The sequence below is a fragment of the Malus sylvestris genome, chromosome 2 (assembly GCF_916048215.2).
Source record: "Malus sylvestris chromosome 2, drMalSylv7.2, whole genome shotgun sequence".
NCBI classification, from domain to species: Eukaryota; Viridiplantae; Streptophyta; class Magnoliopsida; order Rosales; family Rosaceae; genus Malus; species Malus sylvestris.
The window spans coordinates 1,693,017-1,713,301 of NC_062261.1; the positions used below are offsets into that span (position 1 = coordinate 1,693,017).

The window sequence follows — 20,285 nt, forward strand, 5'->3', positions numbered from 1 at the left end:
TTAGGCCATGAAATTTAGATCTTGAGGGTTGATCGAAACATTCACCATTCACATACCTAAATTTTGTCTTTTAATTCAGTATTGTACAAAGGTTTTATCCCTGCCGAGCCGCTCAACGATGTTTCTGGTTGAAGTACCCAGCCAACAGAAGGAATATAGCACAAAAGGGTCATGGGGTTTCCGGTCTGAAGAGCTTTAGCGGCTGCAGCCCTCGAGCAGGACAGCAACTTATGGCACAGGCATCCGTGTTAATGATACAAACGTCATATGTACAAAAGTTTACAGATATCTTTGTATTATCAGCACGAAACCACACAATAATAGTGTTATTACTGTGCCCTTGCCTTGACACTTCTAAGGTAGTCCGCCCTTATTGTCCACAACTGCTCTCCCACCGATTTCATGTCCGGTCTATCAACTCGGATGGGGGCTGCACATTGGATCGCCAGATCAAAGATTTTCATCAGAACCTCTGCATCTATAGTTTCCTCCATAAAAGGATCAGCCAATTCCACCACCTTCCCTTCATTCAACTTCTTGAAGGCCTGCGAAATGTTGAAACCGGATATAATTACAGTTCGAATTTAATCTGGTTCAAAGACATTATCGAGCAAATGACACAACTAAGAGCTCATTCGCAATCATTTTGTAACAATAATGCTAATCATGTAATACCGCATATTATAATTAGTGATTTTATCTCGTTGAATATTGACTATACTTACCCATCTGAGTGTTACCCGCTCTTCAACAGGTCTCTTCAACTCCACTGGACGACGGCCAGTCAAAATTTCTATTAGTAAGATCCCGAACGAGTAAACATCACTTTTCGGGGTGAGTTGATAGGTTTTCATATACTCAGGGTCAAGATAACCGACAGTTCCTTTCACTTTGGTTGAAATGTGTGTTTGATCTGTGTCCACCGGGCCAAGCCTTGCAAATCCAAAATCTGCCACTTTGGCTCTCATGCTTTCTGTGAGAAGAATGTTGGAGGACTTCACATCTCGATGGATGATTTGTTTTTCTGTTGTGAGATGAATAACGGATTAGGCATCAACCAGGTTGACAAATCGAAATCAATTTTCATCCGCATCCAGAAAGATATAACTTAAATAGAAAACTGTGATGCATGTATTAAATGAAGAGTTTTGTTACCAGAATATGTGTGAAGATAGGTAAGGGCATGAGCAACATCGATAGCAATTTCAAGTCGCTGGTTGAACTCTAGGATTTTCCCATGCAGACCTGCCAGTGTAGCAGCATAATTATTTACGATCTCATCACTTTATAAATCAGAACTAGCTATTGTTATGAAAGGATTTAAGTAAGCTTACAATCCAGATGTTCTCTAAGAGTACCATTCGCCACATACTCTGTAATGATAAGACGCTCATTTCCTTCATCAACATAACCTAGTAGCTTTACAAGATTCCTATGATCAATTTTGGCAAGCAGTTCAACTTCACTGCCGAATTCAGTTTGCAAATTCTCAAAGTGTTCCTATTACAAAGTTTCCATGTCACACAAAGTAGCAATCAATTGATTGAATCACGGACATGAGATAAAAACTTCCTTAAAAATCTACTCAAATGTTCGATAGAAATATTTCAACGTTATGAACTGTTCATACCTTCTTTGCACGTTTAATAGAAACCACTTGGCCATCATCTAACCGAGCCTTGTACACAGTTCCAAAACCTCCTTCACCTACTTGTTGCGATTGAGAGAAGTTGCGAGTTACTTTTGCAATCTGATTCAAACTGAGATGTACTGATCCAATTTTACCGGGCTTTGGAGACATTGAAAATCTAGGACTAGGTGGCACACGATGTGGACTAGGGGGCACATGATGTGGACTAGGGGGCACACGATGCGGACTGGCCAGGATCTTTTCAGGATCTGAAGAACTCACCTCAAAAGAAAAACCTGAATCCACTGCAAAAGGATAATCAATTTAGCTTAAATAACAAAATACGAAAGAAAGAAAAGTCATAGTGTGGAAACCGATAGAAGGTAGGTAAACCAATAGAAATGCAATTTGTTTGCCGAATAGTCGACAGAAGGGTTGATGCAAGACACTCACTTGAATTTGGCTCCCTTGCAAGAACTCCGTGCACGCTATCTCTCCTTTTCTTAAAAAAGCAAGGACATAGAAAAGCACAACACGTGAGAAACATTCCACTTGCTGCTATTCCAACCCTTTTCGTTGTAGACATAGAAGCAAAATCATTTTTTTCCTCTCTGTTGTCGAAAGTGGATTTATCCTTTGACTCCTTCTGCAGAAGTTTCCTCCCGGTCCTCAAGGTAAAATCAACTGCAAAAGCAGCAATACTTAATTAAATTAAACTCCAAAAAGCATCATTTAAACAAGAAACCGAGCAACATATCATATTAATGCATACCTAGTGAAGGGTCTGATAGACAATGGTAACTTCCAAGGTTGCCTTCTAAAATGCAACCATTTGCATAGTATGTCCGAAGAGCTGTGCAGAATATAGTTTTCTCTACTGAATTCCCGTTTATGTAAAACAATTCATGACCATGAGAGCTTGAATAGGCAATGTGATCACTACAATCCTTTGACTGTATGACAAACTCGGATGCAAAGATTGCTGGCAATTGCAGCAACAGACTTAACACTGCGATGCCCATTCTAAACGGGATAATCTGCCCAACTCCCATTTAGGAGTTACAAGATGATGAAACCTCTCTGTTTGTTCTGTTCTTCAAATCACCACCAAGAAAAGCCGAAAGATGATAATATGCACAAAATCACAGACCTTTTGGATCCTCAACACACCTTGAGTAGTTCAACCAACCAATACAGAAATTCCATAGCCGATTAATTTTAGCGTTTGGACAGCACTTTCGAATTCAACAAAGTTTACAAAACCCAGTTACAGAGAGATCCCCAAAAACAAGACTGATCAAAGTTACTGACAGTTTTCGTTTCCGCCAGTATTGTTACTGGTAGTTTGGGACTTCAGATTGCTCCAAATAAGCCAGTTTACAGTGACTGAAATGAGTAATTTGAGCCTCTATTCGTTACAGACTGGTTGAAATCCTCAACAGACAAAATGGATGAAATTTGAGTTACATATATTCACATAGTTCCCCATTAGAGAATTCGATTTCTTGATGTGTCCACGAATTCACCCAAAGCCTTTAATACTCAACTCGCAACAGGAAATTGGATAAGTATGTGATTTGAACCCAACACCTCAAACCACCAAAAGTCCCAAACTTTCACTGAATCACTTGAAACCCAATTAAGAAACTACAAACTCATATGAAAATCCACCCAACTCAAAAACCTAACACTGAGAATCTCTACAGAAATCCCAGCTGGTATACTATCCCAAGACCTCAAATAAACAAAAGTTCCAAACATTCACTGAATTACTTGAAACCCAATTCACAAAAACCACAAACCCATTTGAAAATCCACTCAACTCAAAACCCTAACATTTAGAAGCTCTACAGAAATCCCAGCTGGTATACTATCCCAAAAACCAAACCCAAGACCTCAAACCACCAAAAGTTCCAAACTTTCACTGAATTGCTTGAAACCCAAATCATAAAATCCACAAACTTGTACAAAAATCCAGTCAAACTCCAAAACCCAACATCTAAAAATTCTCTACACAAACCAGTACTATGAACCTATAAGTGGCTTAGCTGATTAGAAAAAAAAGCAGAAAAAAAAAGCACCTGAATTTACTCTCGGATGCGGCTGAAGAGGCTGGAAATGTCAAAAACCCAAAACTGCTGCTTTGTTACAATTGATTGAAATTTGCAGGGAGAAAAAAGAAAAGAAGAAAAAGAAAAGGACCTGCCTTTGACGTTGCTGTTGGTGTTGGTGGTAGGAAGGAGGGGAGAGGGAGAAGGTGGTGGATTCTTACTGTGATGTAATTCGCCAGAGCCGTCCGTCTGTGATGCATTAAATTAAGTGATTCTTGTAAACTAGTCTAATAAATTTTAACCTCAAGATGTGGACAATGTTGCTGGTTGACCGTTGGGAAAATGCATTTACATTGTAAGTATCATCCTGCCCGCTGAACGGCTTTTTGGTCATTTCGTGTCAGTATATTATAATTTTCTTTTGGAGAAAAATATAAGCAAAACTAATGAAAAATGCTTAAAAACTTTGAGTTTTAACGATAAGGACAAAATAAATGGTAAAGTAAATAGTACCAGAATTGATTTTTTTGTGTAAAAATGTGGTTTTTCGTTAAAATAAACAGTACCGAGAGCTTTTCATTAAAATTACCAAAATAATAATATTTTCAAGGTCTTATTTTGATTTAGTGTCTTGTAGTTCAGTTGATTTTATCTTATATAGTTGTGGTTCTGAGTTTGAAAGCTTTTTTTCCATTATCACTAGTATCGGTAGTATCGGAAAACAGTCCACACTTCATTCATAAATAATTAACGTCCAATCTATTCACACTCTTAGTTTAGCATCTGACCTCGTCCCAATGCGATTGGTGAGGGTAGAAATGTAAATATTTAATTTATTTTGGAGTGTCAAAAACTATAAGGGTCAATGTTTACTCTTTCATCAAAATCAATGATTTAAAAACAAATTGGTCGTGTCACTAACACTACGGTTTAAAAATAAGTAATTCGACTCACATAAATAGTGGATCTTATTATAATCTATAACGAACTCGTTGTAAAGTATATATATTATCCTTGAACATAAATTAATAAATACATAAAATTGGCCTGGCAATAGCCAAACTTTTTCTTGTTTCTTGTATGATTTCAATTACGTTCCCATTTGATGGATATAAAGAAGAAAATTCTAACACTAAAACAAAGAAAATACACTTTGAATTATTGAAAAGGCTTTTAAAATAATTGAAAGTGCTTTTAACAAATTATTTTTGAATTTTGTTAAGTGCTTCTTGCAAAATCTTTAAATGATTTCTAAAATTCATTTGTATTTTTAATAATAATTAATTTCCAAATCATTTTTACGATAAACGCTTTCAGCGTTGTTAAAAGCACCTTTAAACTAACTCTTAGCTTTTTATTTATGTAACGGTGTAGATTATCGTCCAAAAAAAAGTACCAAGTGTGAATCGATTTTCGCATGGTGTTGAATTTCCTCTAATACAAGTTAAAACCACCAAAATAATCATATTATTATTATAATAATACAATAATTGTACGATCATTGATGGGGCAGCACCCACCAGGCCCATAACAACTTGTAAAACAAATCCGAAAATCACGACACCACCAATCCTGGTCTTACTCACGGCCCTACGCAACATTCACATGATGATAATTACGTTCAGACGCGAACTCTTATACATGTCACTGTTTATTAGTACTCAATTTCGCCATCAGTTAACTTAAGACCTCTTCAAGACACATTACAACTAAAGACTAATTACTAGAACTTATTGCTAGTAGCCCATGTGTGGATAAGTACTTGAGAAAACTTTGGATAGATAGTTATACTCTCACAATAGACATGGCAAACAAATTGTGTTTGTCGTGTTCGTATCGTTTTCGTGTCATACTCGTTATCTTAAAGTGTCATGTCGTGTCAAATCTATTATTTTAACGGTTCCTTAACAAGTGACCTGATAAAGACCTGATTTGTTAACGCATCATGTCATTTCGTGTTGAGTTAACAGATCATGCAAGAAATCATTGTACCTAATTTCTAGATCTGAAAAATAGGTTGTGTTCGTTCCACACCTGTTATCTTATCGAGTGCTTATCGGATGATTTGATAACGACCCAATACGTTAACAAATTAACTCATTCTATCCTATGTAACGAGCCCCACTGTATTTTGGATTCATTCTATCCTATGTAAATACGACTTCTAATGCATACAGCTTCATCATGGGAGATCCCTAGTGAATTTTTTCTCAAGCTTTTCTTTTCGTTATTCTTTTCAAGTTGTAATGATAGGGACAGCATTCTAACATCACTAGGCTAAACCTGAATTTCTAGGGTTCCACATGAAATTGTCTCCTTATGGAAATTGACAGCGGCCAAGAAATGAAAACACAAGTTGTCGAATCCGAAAGTTAAATGTGGGTTGACAAAGGTAGGGTACACTGAAACTTGACCCGGACCCGCTTCGTGTATCATTAGGGCCTAAACCCGCTTCGTGTTCCAGAACAGAGAGGCACTAGGGCCTAAACCCTAAAACAGCACAACTGAACTCTAACCCTAAACCTCAAATGTCCGACTTACCGCCGGAGTTACTCGTTGAAATCCTTGTACGGCTCCGGCATAAGGATATACTACTGTGTCTATGTGTCTGCAAAGTTTGGAATGCTACCATCGATGATCAACAGTTCATCAAAACCCATCTCCAACGCTCCATCCAAACCAAACCTTTTCGCAGTATTTTAGTATCAAGAACATTGATTCGTTGGCTATACCCGATGGGTTCTTCGTATTGTTTTTACGACGACAATATTGGCAGCGGCGGAGAAAAAGCTCTGAGACAAGCATGGGCTTCTGCTTACATATGGGGTCATTTCAATGTTTTGATATTCATTCGAACATTTAGGGATTTCATTCATATTATCTCGTGTTTTCGAACGGTGCTCTAAGTGGGTTGATGTATAACAAATTAGATGAACACCGATTCATATTTCTAAGCCTTGAAATTTGCAGAGGAAAGTACCACGAGTTTTCCACACCAGTCAATGGTGATGACAATTGTAGGCTTGTTTTGGAGGTCTTGAGACTCTTATGTATTTGTGAAAATCATTTATTCTTATTTTTTGTAATAAAAAGTTTAAGGAGACGGGGGTTATCCTATTTCAGGATCAGGGCATACCACAAGCCTTTTTGAGGACTTACAGAGATGATCTTAGCCCCTTACTATATTTTTACAGATCATCCACCAAGAGAGATTATCGACAGTGAGAATCAAACTTAGACTTATGAAAAAATATGCAGGGACCAAAATCATAGACCTTGCTTTTTTCTTTTTTCTTTTTTCTTTTTTTCTATTGAAATGGAAGATTCATGTGCCCTCGGTATTTAGGTATTGAATTGTCAACCTTTGGTGCCTTCAAAGGATGATAAAATGGTTCTTTTGAGGCAATATTATCAAGACTACTCTAGCCACGTGCTTTTTCGGTTTGATTTAGAGAAAAAGAGTGTCAAACGAGTTGAAAGAGTGTCAAACGAGTTGAAAATCCTGGTTTGCCCGGTATCTTTGGAGCTACAATTTGCGTGGGGAGTCTTTATCTTCTTGAAGGTGATCTTGTGGTTAATGGGAGGTAGAACCAAGTCACTTCGATCTCATAGGAATTCGACCTGAAAACGGAATGCCAACTATCAACTACCTGACGCCCTCCTCCTTCTTTATTCGGGTTTGAAATTGACAACGTAAGATAAATTTACTGAGATGCAGTTAATTCCCTTTTGCCTCTTAAGAAGAAGGCCTAATTGGATAAATGGTCCTCGTGGTCATAAGGTATTCGGATGATAGCCCCTGTGGTAAAAAAATTCGGATTTAAACCCCTGTGGTCTAAGTCTGTTAGGATTTAAACCCCTGTGGTCTAAGTCTGTTAGGATTTATGCCTATCTGTTAAATAATACTGACGTGGCTGACACATATATGCCACGTGGCTGCCAAATGTCTGCCACGTGGCAAAAATAATAATTTTTAATTTTTTTTAAAAAACCTGAATTTTTACAACAAAAAAAAAAAAAAAAAACGCAGATCTGCAAGAAGAAGAAGAAGGAAGAGGGAGAGGGAGGAGGGCGCGGGGAGAGGGCTCCGGCGGGGGGGGGGAGCTGGTCTCCGGCGGGAAGAAGAAGAAGAAGAAGAAGGAAGAGGGAGAGGGAGGAGTCGCGCGGGGAGACCGGCGGGAAGAAGAAGAAGAAGAAGAAGAAGAAGAAGAAGGAAGAGGGAGAGGGAGGAGTCGCACGGGGAGAGGGAGGAGTCACGCGGGGAGACCGGCGGGAAGAAGAAGAAGGAAGAAGGAGAAGAACGGCGGGGGGGGGGGGGACGGGCGGAGGGCGGGGGGAGGTTCTGGGTTTATTTTTTTTTTTTGTAAAAATTCAGGTTTTAAAAAAAAAAAAATTATTATTTTGCCACGTGAGCATTATTTAACAGATGGGCATAAATCCTAACAGACTTAGACCACAGGGGTTTAAATCCGAATTTTTTTACCACAGGGGCTATCATCCGAATACCTTATGACCATGGGGACCATTTATCCGATTAGGCCTAAGAAGAAAATTTCAAGTAGTGATGGGTTTCTCGATCTAAAAGTTAAAACAATAGAAGAGGATCAAATTAGGTAAGAAAGTTGTTAACTGCCGCAACATCACATGGATCAGTTTCTAATGTGATCATATCCTTCATTTAGTCCAGGCTTATTTGTTGGAAAATAATAAATTTAGAATTTGGCTCAGCCCATTAGAATTAGGTTTTGTTAGAGATTAGGGTTAGTTTATTATAAATAGAGTGCTTTGTTATTCATTAGTGAATAAGTCAGTCAAGATGTAGCATGTTTGGCTGTTGTAGCTATTTCGACATTTTTGTTTTTTTAATAATATTCTTATTATTTTATTATTTTGTAGTCTTATTCGTTTCGCACTCTGATATTGGTGATTTAATTTGCTTCTGTTTTGTTCGTATCGATTTGTCTATCTCGTTGTTTGTTTTGTCCAGTTTGGTTTCGTGAAACTTTTTTGTTTTTTGGTTTGGGTTAACCTTTGTTTGTCGTTAAAAAAAAAAATTTGTCATTGTTCATTGTTGGTCGTTGTTATTGTCCCGTACTCCAGCGTCTAACCTGCATCCCTAGCAATCTCATACTCGCCACTGGTTTTGACGAAGCTCAGACCCGAGAACCACAAACTCGGACCTAGTTCGTCTCCTCCTTGCACCACCTTCATCTGCATCTGCTCTTGATCTGCACCATGATGACCCACTAACTCTGTTGCTGCACTTGTTGTACCCGCATCCCTGCTGCCGCATCTGACTGACCCGACCCACCTGCTGCAATCCTTCCCTCTTGCAGAATCACCCGCTCCTGGATTTCATCGCTGCTTTTTTTTTTCTTTTTTTCTTTTTATCTATTGAGATGGAAGATTCATGTGCCCTCGGTATTTAGGTATTGAATTGTCAACCTTTGGTGATAAAATGGTTCTTTTGAGGCAATATTATCAAGACTACTCTAGCCACGTGCTTTTTCGGTTTCATTTAGAGAAAAAGAGTGTCAAACGTGTTGAAAATCCTGGTTTGCCCCGTATCTTTGAAGCTACAATTTGCGTGGGGAGTCTTTATCTCCTTGAAGGTGATCTTGTGGTTAATGGGAGGTAGAACCAAGTCACTTCTATCTCATATATAGGAATTCGACATGAAAACGGAATGCCTACTGTCAACTACCTGACGCCAACCTCCTTTTTTATTCAGGTTTGAAACTGACAACGTAAGATAAATTTATAGAGATGGAGTTAATTCCCTTTTGCCTCTAAGAAGAAAATTTCAAGTAGCTATGGGTTTCTCGATCTAAAAGATAAACCAACAAAAGAGGATCAAATTAGGTAAAAAAGTTGTTAATTGCCGCAACATGACACGGATCAGTTTCTAATGTGATCATATCCTTCATTTAGTCCAGGCTTATTGATCTTCGTAGACAATAACAGTTAGAATTCCTTTGTCCCACATCGGCCAGAAGGCTTGAGAATAAGCTATTTATATAGAATTACCCCACTCTAACTAACACTGAGGCCTTTTGTATTAAAACCCCACACCTGACGGATTGAGCATGTGGCCAAGTGGGGACAGTATTAGTGTTGTTGGAGTGGGCCCATGGCCCGTCTACCTGAAATTTAAGAATAACCAAGTTATTACTTGGCCATAGTCCCATTGGATGACAAAGTTAGTGTATAATTGTCTTGCCTCATCCCTGACTTGTATTGTTTTATGTGAAGGATTATAATGCAGTGTACAATTCGCCAGTTTTTTTTTTAACTACTTCATTGAAAATGTAATGAATAATTAGGTTTTGAACTCATGAAATCTCTTACTTGTAAATATAGATGAATACTAGTAAAACGTCTTGCTAGTAGGCTAGTAGTTCATGTGTTTCGTACTTTTCTTGAAATGAAATGACATTTTTAATACCATTGAAAGTTTTTAAAGAAAATGGAGAAGAACAGTCAACCAACTAGAAAATCATGTGCTATTGTAAAAGAACAAATTCCTTTTTTTTTTAGTATCATCTGATTCCACGTATATATAATTTTCTTAAAATTGGTGATAGAAACAACATTCTAAACATCACTAGGCTAAACCTGAATTGCTAGGGTTCCACATGTAATTGTCTTCTAAGGTCCAAGCCCAATATATGAAAATGGAATTTGACAATGGCCGAGAAACATGAGTGTCGGATTTCTCTTATACACAACAAAATAAGACCGGTAAATCTTGTTAAACTGTCATTTTGTAATATGGTCTACTGATATATTCTTTTTTACTTATAAGTGAGAGGTTTTAAGTTCAATTCTCGCTAAAGATGAATTTAAATTATTAGCTCATTGTGAGATTTAACACACTCCCTCACCTTCTTAATATAGATAATATCGTTTATTGAAGAAAAAAGAATATCATGTTAAATCAAATAATCAAACGGCTCTTAATTTATTGTGCAACTTAAGTGTAGACTTTTGTTGTGCATTAGAGAATATCTCCCGAGTCTTTTGCCATTTTGTATTACGTTTGGCCAATAAAAGGAATGAATCTAGAGATCTAAGCTTGTCATAATTTAGATAAATTTAGTATAAATTATCTTATCGTTTGTCTATAAAAAAGTTTAAAAAAAATTAAGGTGGTTTGGAGTGATTTTGGGAAAGGTAAAATTCAATTGAGTGATTTTATAGAAAAACATATTATATGTGTTTCTTCACAAAAATGATTTTAGCGCACCTCAAATAATGAGTTTTGATTCTAGATGAAATTATTGGAGCAGTTTAGTATTACTATCCTATGAACTTTTCTTACATTGGCTTTGCTTATCCAATTGCAGAAAACTCTTTTGATGTATGGCTATGTTTTTGTAAACCAGCAGTCTACCACTTTCATACCAAGATACATTTTAAAAGACAAAAAACCTTTAAACTTATTTGGGTTCATGTGGCCCTCCATCGATTTCAAGCCTTGAAAGGCACATGCGATGAAATGTGGATAGTATGATTTTGCAAACAAAAAAAAATCACCATCATATATACCAACATGGTTGAATTCTTGAATGCGACACATGATAATTGATCATTGCGTAGTTGAGCCTTTCGAGTTAATTCAAGTGGTGAGGGAATGCCATGTGATGTTTTAAGAGAAAAATAGATCAGTAATTCGATTCTCCGAAGACAAAAATGAAAATAACAACAACAATTAACAACAAAGCTTTATCCCGCTAAGTAGAGTCGACTGTATGAATTCTATAATGCTATTGAATTTGGTTCCGTTAGTTCCAAGTACTTCATGTCTTTTTTTAAAGTCTCCTATCAAGTCTTCCAAAATCTTCCTCTACTCCTTTTACCCTGAACCTTTATCTCATAATCGCATTTTCTAACCGGAGCATTTGTATGTCTTCGGTTCACATGTCCAAACTACCTTAATCGATTTTTTTCTCATCTTATCTTCAATTGCGGCCACTCTTACTTTACCTTTGATATCTTCGTTCTTATTCTTGTCATTTTTCGTGTGCTCACACATCTAACAAAACATTCTCATCTCCGTTACACTCATTTTTTGAACATGGTGCCACATAGAAGTGCCAAAATAAGCATATTGTTACGCAATTCCTACTTCTTGGCTTCAGATTAGATGTGTGCCAAATTTGCAAAAGCAAAGAAGTTGTACTGAAGCCATGTATTGTGTGATTGGACGTGAAGGAACATAACGACTAATATGTGAGGAATAATTTCAAATATTTTTAACTACCTTCAAGTCCTAAGCCCTATATAATAGTGCACTAGGAGCCAAATATGATAGGATTATGTGTTCCAATTGGCGCTTAACATGTTTAAGTTTATGTAATCAAGGTTATATAAACAACAATATCTTAAAATAGTAAGGATTTACCTTAAGAATATAGTATCCATCAGCACTAAGCATGCTTACTCTACTAGTGATTAGTGGCTTTTCCACAAATGCTTGTGACTTTGTTCCACTAGTCGACCTTACAAACTTCTGTATGATTCGTCGTCGATGAGAATTGATTTTATTCATTTTTAGTAATAATTGTTGTCCATAAAACGCATAAAGCTTACAATATATTATTGTTTATCAAGTTATGATTTATGTTACTATTAACGCATCCAACATAAAATTAACATTGACAACCATTTAGTCTAATAAGCTTGATTCTAAAAAAATCAAACTAACTGCATCACATCACATTTGTAAGACGTACTTTTGTAGAATCGAGTATTCTTCGTTAAGTAAATATAGATTGATTTTACCTTTTTGTATCTTTTTTTATCTATTAAGAATATCGAAGTTCGGACTACTTAATTTCAATCATACATCATAATCAACTCATTTTACTGATTTACCTTACAAAAAATTTCAAAAGTAAATGCCCAAAATTGACGTTTGGAATTCTTGAACTTCAGACATTGAAATCCAGAGAATATCTCAATCCGTTGTACCAACTTGTCTCCAACTCTATGGGATATACCAGAAGATTCTCCTAACTCCATTATTATAATAATTAAAAATATTTATCTCTTTTTTACTCAATCATTAAGTTGACGTACATTTCAGACACTCGCAGCAGTACGTGTAAAGGCACTCCTACTCTTGACATCTGTCGGACACCTGTCCACAATATTGGACAATCAATTAATTAATATTGTAAATTTGGGCATTAATTAATAATTTAGTAATTAATTACTTTGCATTTTAGTCCCTTATTTATTTATTATTATGAAACATTGAACCTGCCTTTTTCAACAAATAAAATACCGCCTTTTGTTGTTTTAGAGATTTTTGGTGATCTCTAGCTAACCTGTATTTGTACTCGTGACAAGTGACCCAGTGGATAAATGTGAACAACAATTCCCTAAACAAAAAGTGGAAGATTTTGGGTTTGATACTTTATAAGCTGTGAATCTACTTGATCATGGTTAAGAATAGAATGTAATTCCTAACTAGCCTCCGATTCTCCTTACTATCTTTCACTCATCAATTTATGAAAAAACTAGCCTCATCCAAACTTAAAAAAAATAGATAACCGTGGTTCGACACCAGTTATTTTTTAAAAACAACAAAACAAAAAAACTAGCATGTATTTGTAATTTGCCAAAGAGAGAAGCCTAATATTTGTGGGTGGCTAGATTGTAAAGGTTTATAAATTATTTGAGTTCCTAATTTATAAATTATTTTATATACATTGGCGATACAAAAGCATAACCTCGGTGTTTTTTTCCCCTTAACTAATCAACGATATTCATTAAAACAATTTCGACAATATAATAAAAGTATGTAGACATTATGAATCATAAAATCATAAAAAATAATTTGTAAAAAGTATTTGAGAAAAGAAAACTAAAGTGAACAAATGGTTAAATTATAAATAATTCAATATTATTTCAACATCCAACTATATGGAATATTCCTAAAAAGAAAAAAAAAGCTTTATGGAATAAAGATTATCAGTACGTAAGGATAAGAGAAACATATTCTTATGATATAATGTCATTATATTTGTAACGAAAAATATTCAATTAACACCCATGCAAGTGCCCTCTAAGAAGCTATACTTTCTTTTTCTACCATGAATCGCTTCAATTAATATGACATTGTATTTGTAACAAAAAGACTCAATCGTTACGCGCTAGATCGTGCTAAGAGGTTGATATATATTAACTTTTGTTTCAACAAGGGATCACTTTTAACTTCTCTTTCATTCGTGTCTCTTATAAATGACCACCCGAGCAGAAGCCAAAATGGCACTTTAAGTGTAAGTAGAGTAGTATGCGTTGAATAAAGCAGGTTGTTGGAGTTAAGCTTTATGCGGGCCGAATTTTACAAAATGTATTTAAATCCACCAAAAAAATTGGTTCAAATCTTTTACTTTGATGGATTTTTTGTCCTAAATTTTGAAGTGTCCTTTTGACTAGAAAGTAATTTCTTATAATTTAAGGTCCTTGATTAGTCAAACAAATGTCGATAGAGGACTATTTAGACAAAAACAAAACAGAGAAGATCGTTGTCAAAGCCACCGCCACCTCCTCCCCCTCCAACAGTCGCATTCACATGCATAAAACCCTATTTCCATTTCTCACTCTCCTCCACCGTCCACAACTCTCTCTCTGTCTCTCTCTCTCTCTCTCTCACTAAATTCGCAATTGGAATCAGCTGCCGAAGCAGCAGACGGTGAAAAGCTCAGATTTGGTGATTAATGGCGGGGAACGATTGGATAAACAGTTACCTGGAGGCGATTCTGGACGTGGGACCGGGACTCGTCGACGATGCCAAGTCGTCGTTGTTGCTAAGGGAGAGAGGACACTTCAGTCCCACCCGATACTTCGTCGAGGAGGTTATCACCGGCTTCGATGAGACAGATCTCCATCGCTCCTGGGTTCGCGTAAGTCTCACTCTTTCTCTCTCCCTCCCCTCTCTTTTTTTTTTTTCTCTTAGTTTTGTTTCTGCTCTGTTTTCTGTTTGATTGATGATGATGTGTGGGAACCAATGGCAGGCTTCGGCGACGAGGAGTCCCCAGGAGAGGAACACCAGATTGGAGAATTTGTGCTGGCGGATTTGGAACTTGGCTCGCCAGAAGAAGCAGGTTTGTTGCTTTTCGCTTACTTTTCGGGTTGTAAATTTTCGATATAGATTGTTCTTTGTGAGATTTGTGCCTCTTTGATTCGTGTGCTGATAACTCGGAAGCTAAGATTGCTGGATTTGTTTCTGCATTAGTATATAATAATAATAATAGCAATAGTTTTTCGGGGTGAATGTTAAATCGAATGTTTTATGTAAAGTTTGCTCCTTTTAATTTGTAATTGTTGCGAAGTACAAATTGTTTGGAGGGTCTTTTCGATTTTGGATTTTGGAGAATGCTGATTCATGAATACGCATTATTTAACGAATGAGACGGTAATTTTAGGTGGAAATCGAAAGAAAGAGTAGAGAAAGCTTATGACGACTTTGTTAAAATGTGATATTTTTCTTCTCACTGTCTTTTCTTGTGCAGCTTGAGGGAGAAGAAGCTCAACGGATAGCCAAACGCCGTCTTGAACGCGAAAGAGGTCGCAGAGAAGCTACTGCTGATATGTCTGAAGACTTGTCTGAGGGAGAGAAGGGAGATACAGTGAGTGACATATCATCTCACGGTGATAGTCACAGAGGAAGACTGCCTAGAATTAACTCCGTTGACGCGATGGAGACATGGATTAGCCAGCAGAAGGGGAAAAAGCTATACATTGTACTAATAAGGCATGAACTGAACTTTAATGTTTTAAGTTTTGTGTGTAATCATGGCTATGAATTATTGGTCAGTGTTGCATGGCATCTCAAATGATAATATTAGATAATATAACCATGCTTTCAGTATTTAATGGAAGCATGGAAGTGATAATTTAACATGCTTTGAGTTGCATCAATTTTGCTGCCACAGAGAACTTTATAGTAGTTTAACTTGCTTTCAGTATCTATCTCTCTCAATTTTGAGTTGTACGGAATATGATACAGGGTCTGCATCAATTTTTTTGTTTTCTTAATAATGTTTCTGAAGACAAGTATTCATGCAGCCTTCATGGTCTCATACGAGGTGAACAAATGGAGCTCGGTCGTGACTCTGATACTGGTGGTCAGGTAATATTTTGTTGTTAATGTGGTTTCACTCCCGGTCTCTTATTGCACTGCACATTTGTTTGATATAGTAATTCATTCTGTGTTAGCTTATATAGCTATACCTGTATAATACTGGGTTTATTTTCATTTAGGTTAAGTATGTAGTAGAACTTGCACGGGCATTGGGCACCACGCCAGGAGTGTACCGAGTTGATCTGCTAACAAGACAAGTGTCATCGCCGGATGTAGACTGGAGTTATGGTGAGCCAACAGAGATGCTGACTCCAATAAATGCAGAAGGTTTTGAAGAAGAGATAGGGGAGAGCAGTGGTTCTTATATCATTCGTATACCATTTGGTCCCAAAGATAAATACATTCCCAAAGAAGAACTCTGGCCACACATCCCTGAATTTGTTGATGGTGCATTGAACCACATAATGCAAATGTCCAAAGTTTTGGGTGAACAAATTGGTGGCGGAAAGCCAGTCTGGCCTGTTGCCATCCATGGGCATTATGCAGATGCTGGTGACTCTGCTGCCCTTCTATCTGGGGCTTTAAATGTACCGATGCTTTTTACTGGCCACTCACTTGGCCGAGATAAGTTGGAGCAACTTTTAAAGCAAAGCCGACTTTCAAGGGATGAGATAAACAAAACATATAAAATAATGCGTCGGATAGAGGCAGAGGAGTTAGCCCTTGATGCCTCCGAAATAGTTATTACCAGCACTAGACAGGAGATAGAAGAGCAATGGCGGTTGTATGATGGTTTTGATCCAATACTGGAGCGTAAACTACGAGCTAGGATGAGGCGTAATGTGAGCTGTTATGGAAGGATCATGCCCCGCATGGTGGTAAGTACTGAGATCTTTCATATTCTTGTTGAATGCTTTTCCATAACTCTAGGGGAGGACTTGAAAAAAGGCCCAATTTGAGTAGGGTATGCTTCTGAGTGGTTTTTTTCGCTACCCTGATCAGCACTGTTTAAAGGGTACTCATGGCTTGCTCGATTTATAAACATATCTTACGAATTTGTAGCTCTGTGCAGGTAATTCCTCCTGGAATGGAGTTCCATCATATTGTTCCGCATGATGGTGATATGGATGCTGAAACAGAGGCAAATGAAGACCATCCAACTTCTCCAGACCCACCTATTTGGCCTGAGGTGCTAGTTATTCTTAATTTATTTTACTCTGATTTCTTTCAAAGTATAGCTGATGAGTCAGTTTCAATACGTCCTGCTTTGTAACTTTCAAGCCTTGTGTTTTCATGAATTATGCATTGACTGGTGCCAACCGAATTATTTCATGATGCAGATAATGCGTTTCTTTACCAATCCTCGCAAGCCGATGATTCTTGCCCTTGCTAGACCAGATCCGAAAAAGAACATTACAACTTTGGTCAAGGCATTTGGAGAATGTCGTCCACTAAGAGAGCTTGCCAACCTTGTATGTTAGAATCCTTAATGCACTTTCTTGCTGCAGATACCTTTGTGTTCTATCCGATCCACTGATTGGCTTTGTTGCTGAGCCAATGTCATTTGTTTAACCTTTTTCTTTTCCTCTGTACTCTGCAGACACTCATTATGGGTAACCGTGATGGAATTGATGAAATGTCAAGCACAAGTGCTTCTCTTCTTCTCTCAGTGCTCAAGCTGATTGACAAATATGATTTGTATGGGCAAGTCGCATACCCCAAACACCACAAACAATCTGATGTTCCCGATATATATCGTCTAGCAGCAAAGACAAAGGTACCTATCGTTCAACATTGTATACCTGCCGTGCTCTTGTAAAATTATTTTTATTTTGTAGCTACTAAAAATTTACCATTACTCTCATTTTATTGTGGCGTTTAGTTTAATATCATTAGCTACTATTTCATGCCCAAAAACAAGAATCAACTCTTAGTCTACTTAACATAAAACTTGTCCTGCTAATGCTTTTTGCAGGGTGTTTTCATTAATCCAGCTTTCATTGAGCCCTTTGGACTCACTTTAATTGAGGTGCGAGTCTAAAACTTATCAAGAGTTTTGTGTATTTCACTATTTATGATTTCTTGTTCTTTTTTCACAAACGAGTTTAACTTCTGCGCTTTCATTGTACAGGCAGCTGCTCATGGTTTACCTATTGTTGCCACAAAAAATGGAGGCCCTGTTGATATACATCAGGTATGCCTGCTCATTGGTCGTAAAGAATTAATAAAAGTTTCTACTTTATTGTACATTGAATTGTCTTCGGAATTCCAAAACTGATTGGAGTTGTTTCTGCAGGTGCTTGACAATGGTCTTCTTATTGATCCTCATGATCAGCAGTCTATTGCTGATGCTCTCCTGAAGCTTGTTGCGGATAAGCAGCTTTGGGCAAGATGTCGGCAGAATGGGTTGAAGAACATTCACCTATTTTCGTGGCCTGAGCACTGCAAAACTTATCTATCCCGAATAGCCAGTTGCAAACAGAGGCAACCACAGTGGCATAGAAGTGAGGATGGAGGAGACACTTCAGAATCAGAATCCCCTAGTGATTCCTTGAGAGATATACAGGATTTATCTTTGAACTTGAAGTTTTCAATGGATGTAGAAAAGAGCGGAACTAGTGTAAATGATAGTTTAGATTCGGAAGGAAATACTGCTGACAGAAGAAGTAAAATAGAGAGTGCTGTTTTGGCATGGTCAAGGGGTATTTCAAGGGACACGCGGAAGGCTGGGATCTCTGAGAAAGCAGACCATAACAATGCTGGAAAGTTCCCAGTTTTGAGGAGGAGGAAACATCTTATCGTCATTTCTGTGGATTGTGAAACCGTTACAGAACTTAATGAAATTACAAAAAATATTTTTGAGGCTATGGGAAAGGAAAAGGATGAAGGCTCTGTAGGATTCATATTGTCAACATCCTTGACCATAATCGAGATACGTTCATTTCTGGTTTTCGGGGGCTTGAACCCTAAAGATTTTGATGCATATATTTGTAACAGTGGCAGTGACCTCTACTATCCATCTATTAATTCTGAGGATCGCCCCTTTGCGGTCGACTTTTATTACCATTCACACATTGAATACCGTTGGGGTGGAGAAGGATTGAGGAAGACATTGTTACGCTGGGCAACTTCAGTTAATGATAAGAAGACTGGGAGTGAGGCAATTGTTTCTGCAGCTGATCAACTTTCAACTGACTATTGTTATGCTTTTAAAGTGCAGGCACCAGGAAAGGTAAGTGTTCATCAATTTTGATTCTGGATCAGTTTGGTATGAATTCTTAAATTAATGAGAAAATCATTGGTACGTTGATACGCTGGGCAACTTCAATTAATGATAAAAATTGCCCTTAAGAGTTTTTATTGAAGCATGTAATATTTTATAGTGTAGTACATTGGATGTACATCATCGGAAATTCTTTTATTTTATCTTTGCAGTTACCCCCGGTAAAGGAGCTTCGGAAGGTGCTGAGGATTCAGGCTTTACGATGCCATGTAATTTACTGCCAAAACGGGACCAGAGTGAACGTAATTCCAGTATTGGCCTCTCGTTCTCAAGCCCTCAGGTACGGTATTTATGCATTACTTATCTGCACTATTGACTTAATTTATAGTGAATTTTCGCTTTATGGTTTATCGGACCAGAATGAACTCATCACGTCCACGGTAACAGTCTGGTAGAATCTAATTACAGGTACCACTCAAAAGTAATAAAGTGAATGCTAATGTCCTGTTGTCGACAAATCCAAACGATTGTTGATTTAGTAAAATTGTAAAACTGCTTTGGAATTGCTTTGAATCTTTGATCACTGAAACAAGCATTTGCTTCAGGTATTTGTATCTCCGATGGGGGGTAGACTTATCGAAAGTGGTGGTTCTCGCTGGAGAGTGCGGGGACACGGACTACGAAGGATTGCTCGGTGGACTGCACCAAAGTGTAGTACTCAAGGGAGTTGGCAGCAATGCAATCAGTCAACTCCACAATAACCGCAACTACCCTCTATCCGATGTCCTGGCACTCGACACCCCCAACATAGTTCAGACCAGTGAAGGTTGCGGGAGCGACGATATCCGTGCTTCCTTGGAGAAACTAGGAGTTCTCAAGAACTAGAAGTGTGCATTATTTGTAAAGCCTTCCCCATGAGCAGTTTTTTTTTCTATATCTTGAACCTTTTGCCGCCCCTCCCCGAAAATTCGTTTGCCGGGGGATTACATAAAGCTCAATACTTGTATTTTCATCAAATTTAAACCTTTTGTTATTTTCTGGCTATATTTTTAGTTAAGAAATAAAAATAGTCAATATATGTGGAGATTTGGAAGAGGACGATCTCTCTCTGCGATTTCTTATGTTTATCCGTAGCTTGCCTTTACTTAGCTGTTGATGCCATGACTCAAAACCAGGAGAGCAATTTTCATGGACATGTACACCGTCATAGTGGCGTGCGGTCACATATTAACATTATAGTGTTGACATGAGATGTCACAATTTTGGTGTTTTCGTATCATTGATTCC

General features: G+C 37.5%; 2 protein-coding genes across 2 annotated transcripts; one reads left to right on the top strand and one right to left on the bottom strand.

The window, feature by feature from the left end:
• Nucleotides 1-28: 28 nt before the first annotated feature.
• LOC126592249 (calmodulin-binding receptor-like cytoplasmic kinase 3) lies at nucleotides 29-3,949 on the bottom strand. Its single transcript, XM_050257974.1, has 7 exons — nucleotides 2,403-3,949; nucleotides 2,084-2,314; nucleotides 1,631-1,935; nucleotides 1,335-1,500; nucleotides 1,156-1,245; nucleotides 726-1,024; nucleotides 29-545 (listed from the first exon to the last, which is right to left on the bottom strand). The coding sequence occupies exons 1-7, from the start codon at nucleotides 2,680-2,682 to the stop codon at nucleotides 330-332; spliced, it is 1,587 nt and encodes a 528-aa protein (XP_050113931.1). The 5' UTR covers nucleotides 2,683-3,949; the 3' UTR covers nucleotides 29-329.
• A 10,297-nt stretch (nucleotides 3,950-14,246) lies between these two features.
• Nucleotides 14,247-20,093, top strand: LOC126592270 (probable sucrose-phosphate synthase 1). The gene is made up of 13 exons (XM_050257985.1): nucleotides 14,247-14,594; nucleotides 14,706-14,795; nucleotides 15,204-15,445; nucleotides 15,760-15,823; nucleotides 15,955-16,653; nucleotides 16,848-16,964; nucleotides 17,116-17,247; nucleotides 17,376-17,552; nucleotides 17,751-17,804; nucleotides 17,907-17,969; nucleotides 18,072-19,007; nucleotides 19,211-19,338; nucleotides 19,604-20,093. The coding sequence occupies exons 1-13, from the start codon at nucleotides 14,409-14,411 to the stop codon at nucleotides 19,881-19,883; spliced, it is 3,168 nt and encodes a 1,055-aa protein (XP_050113942.1). The 5' UTR covers nucleotides 14,247-14,408; the 3' UTR covers nucleotides 19,884-20,093.
• The last annotated feature ends 192 nt before the right edge of the window (nucleotides 20,094-20,285 follow it).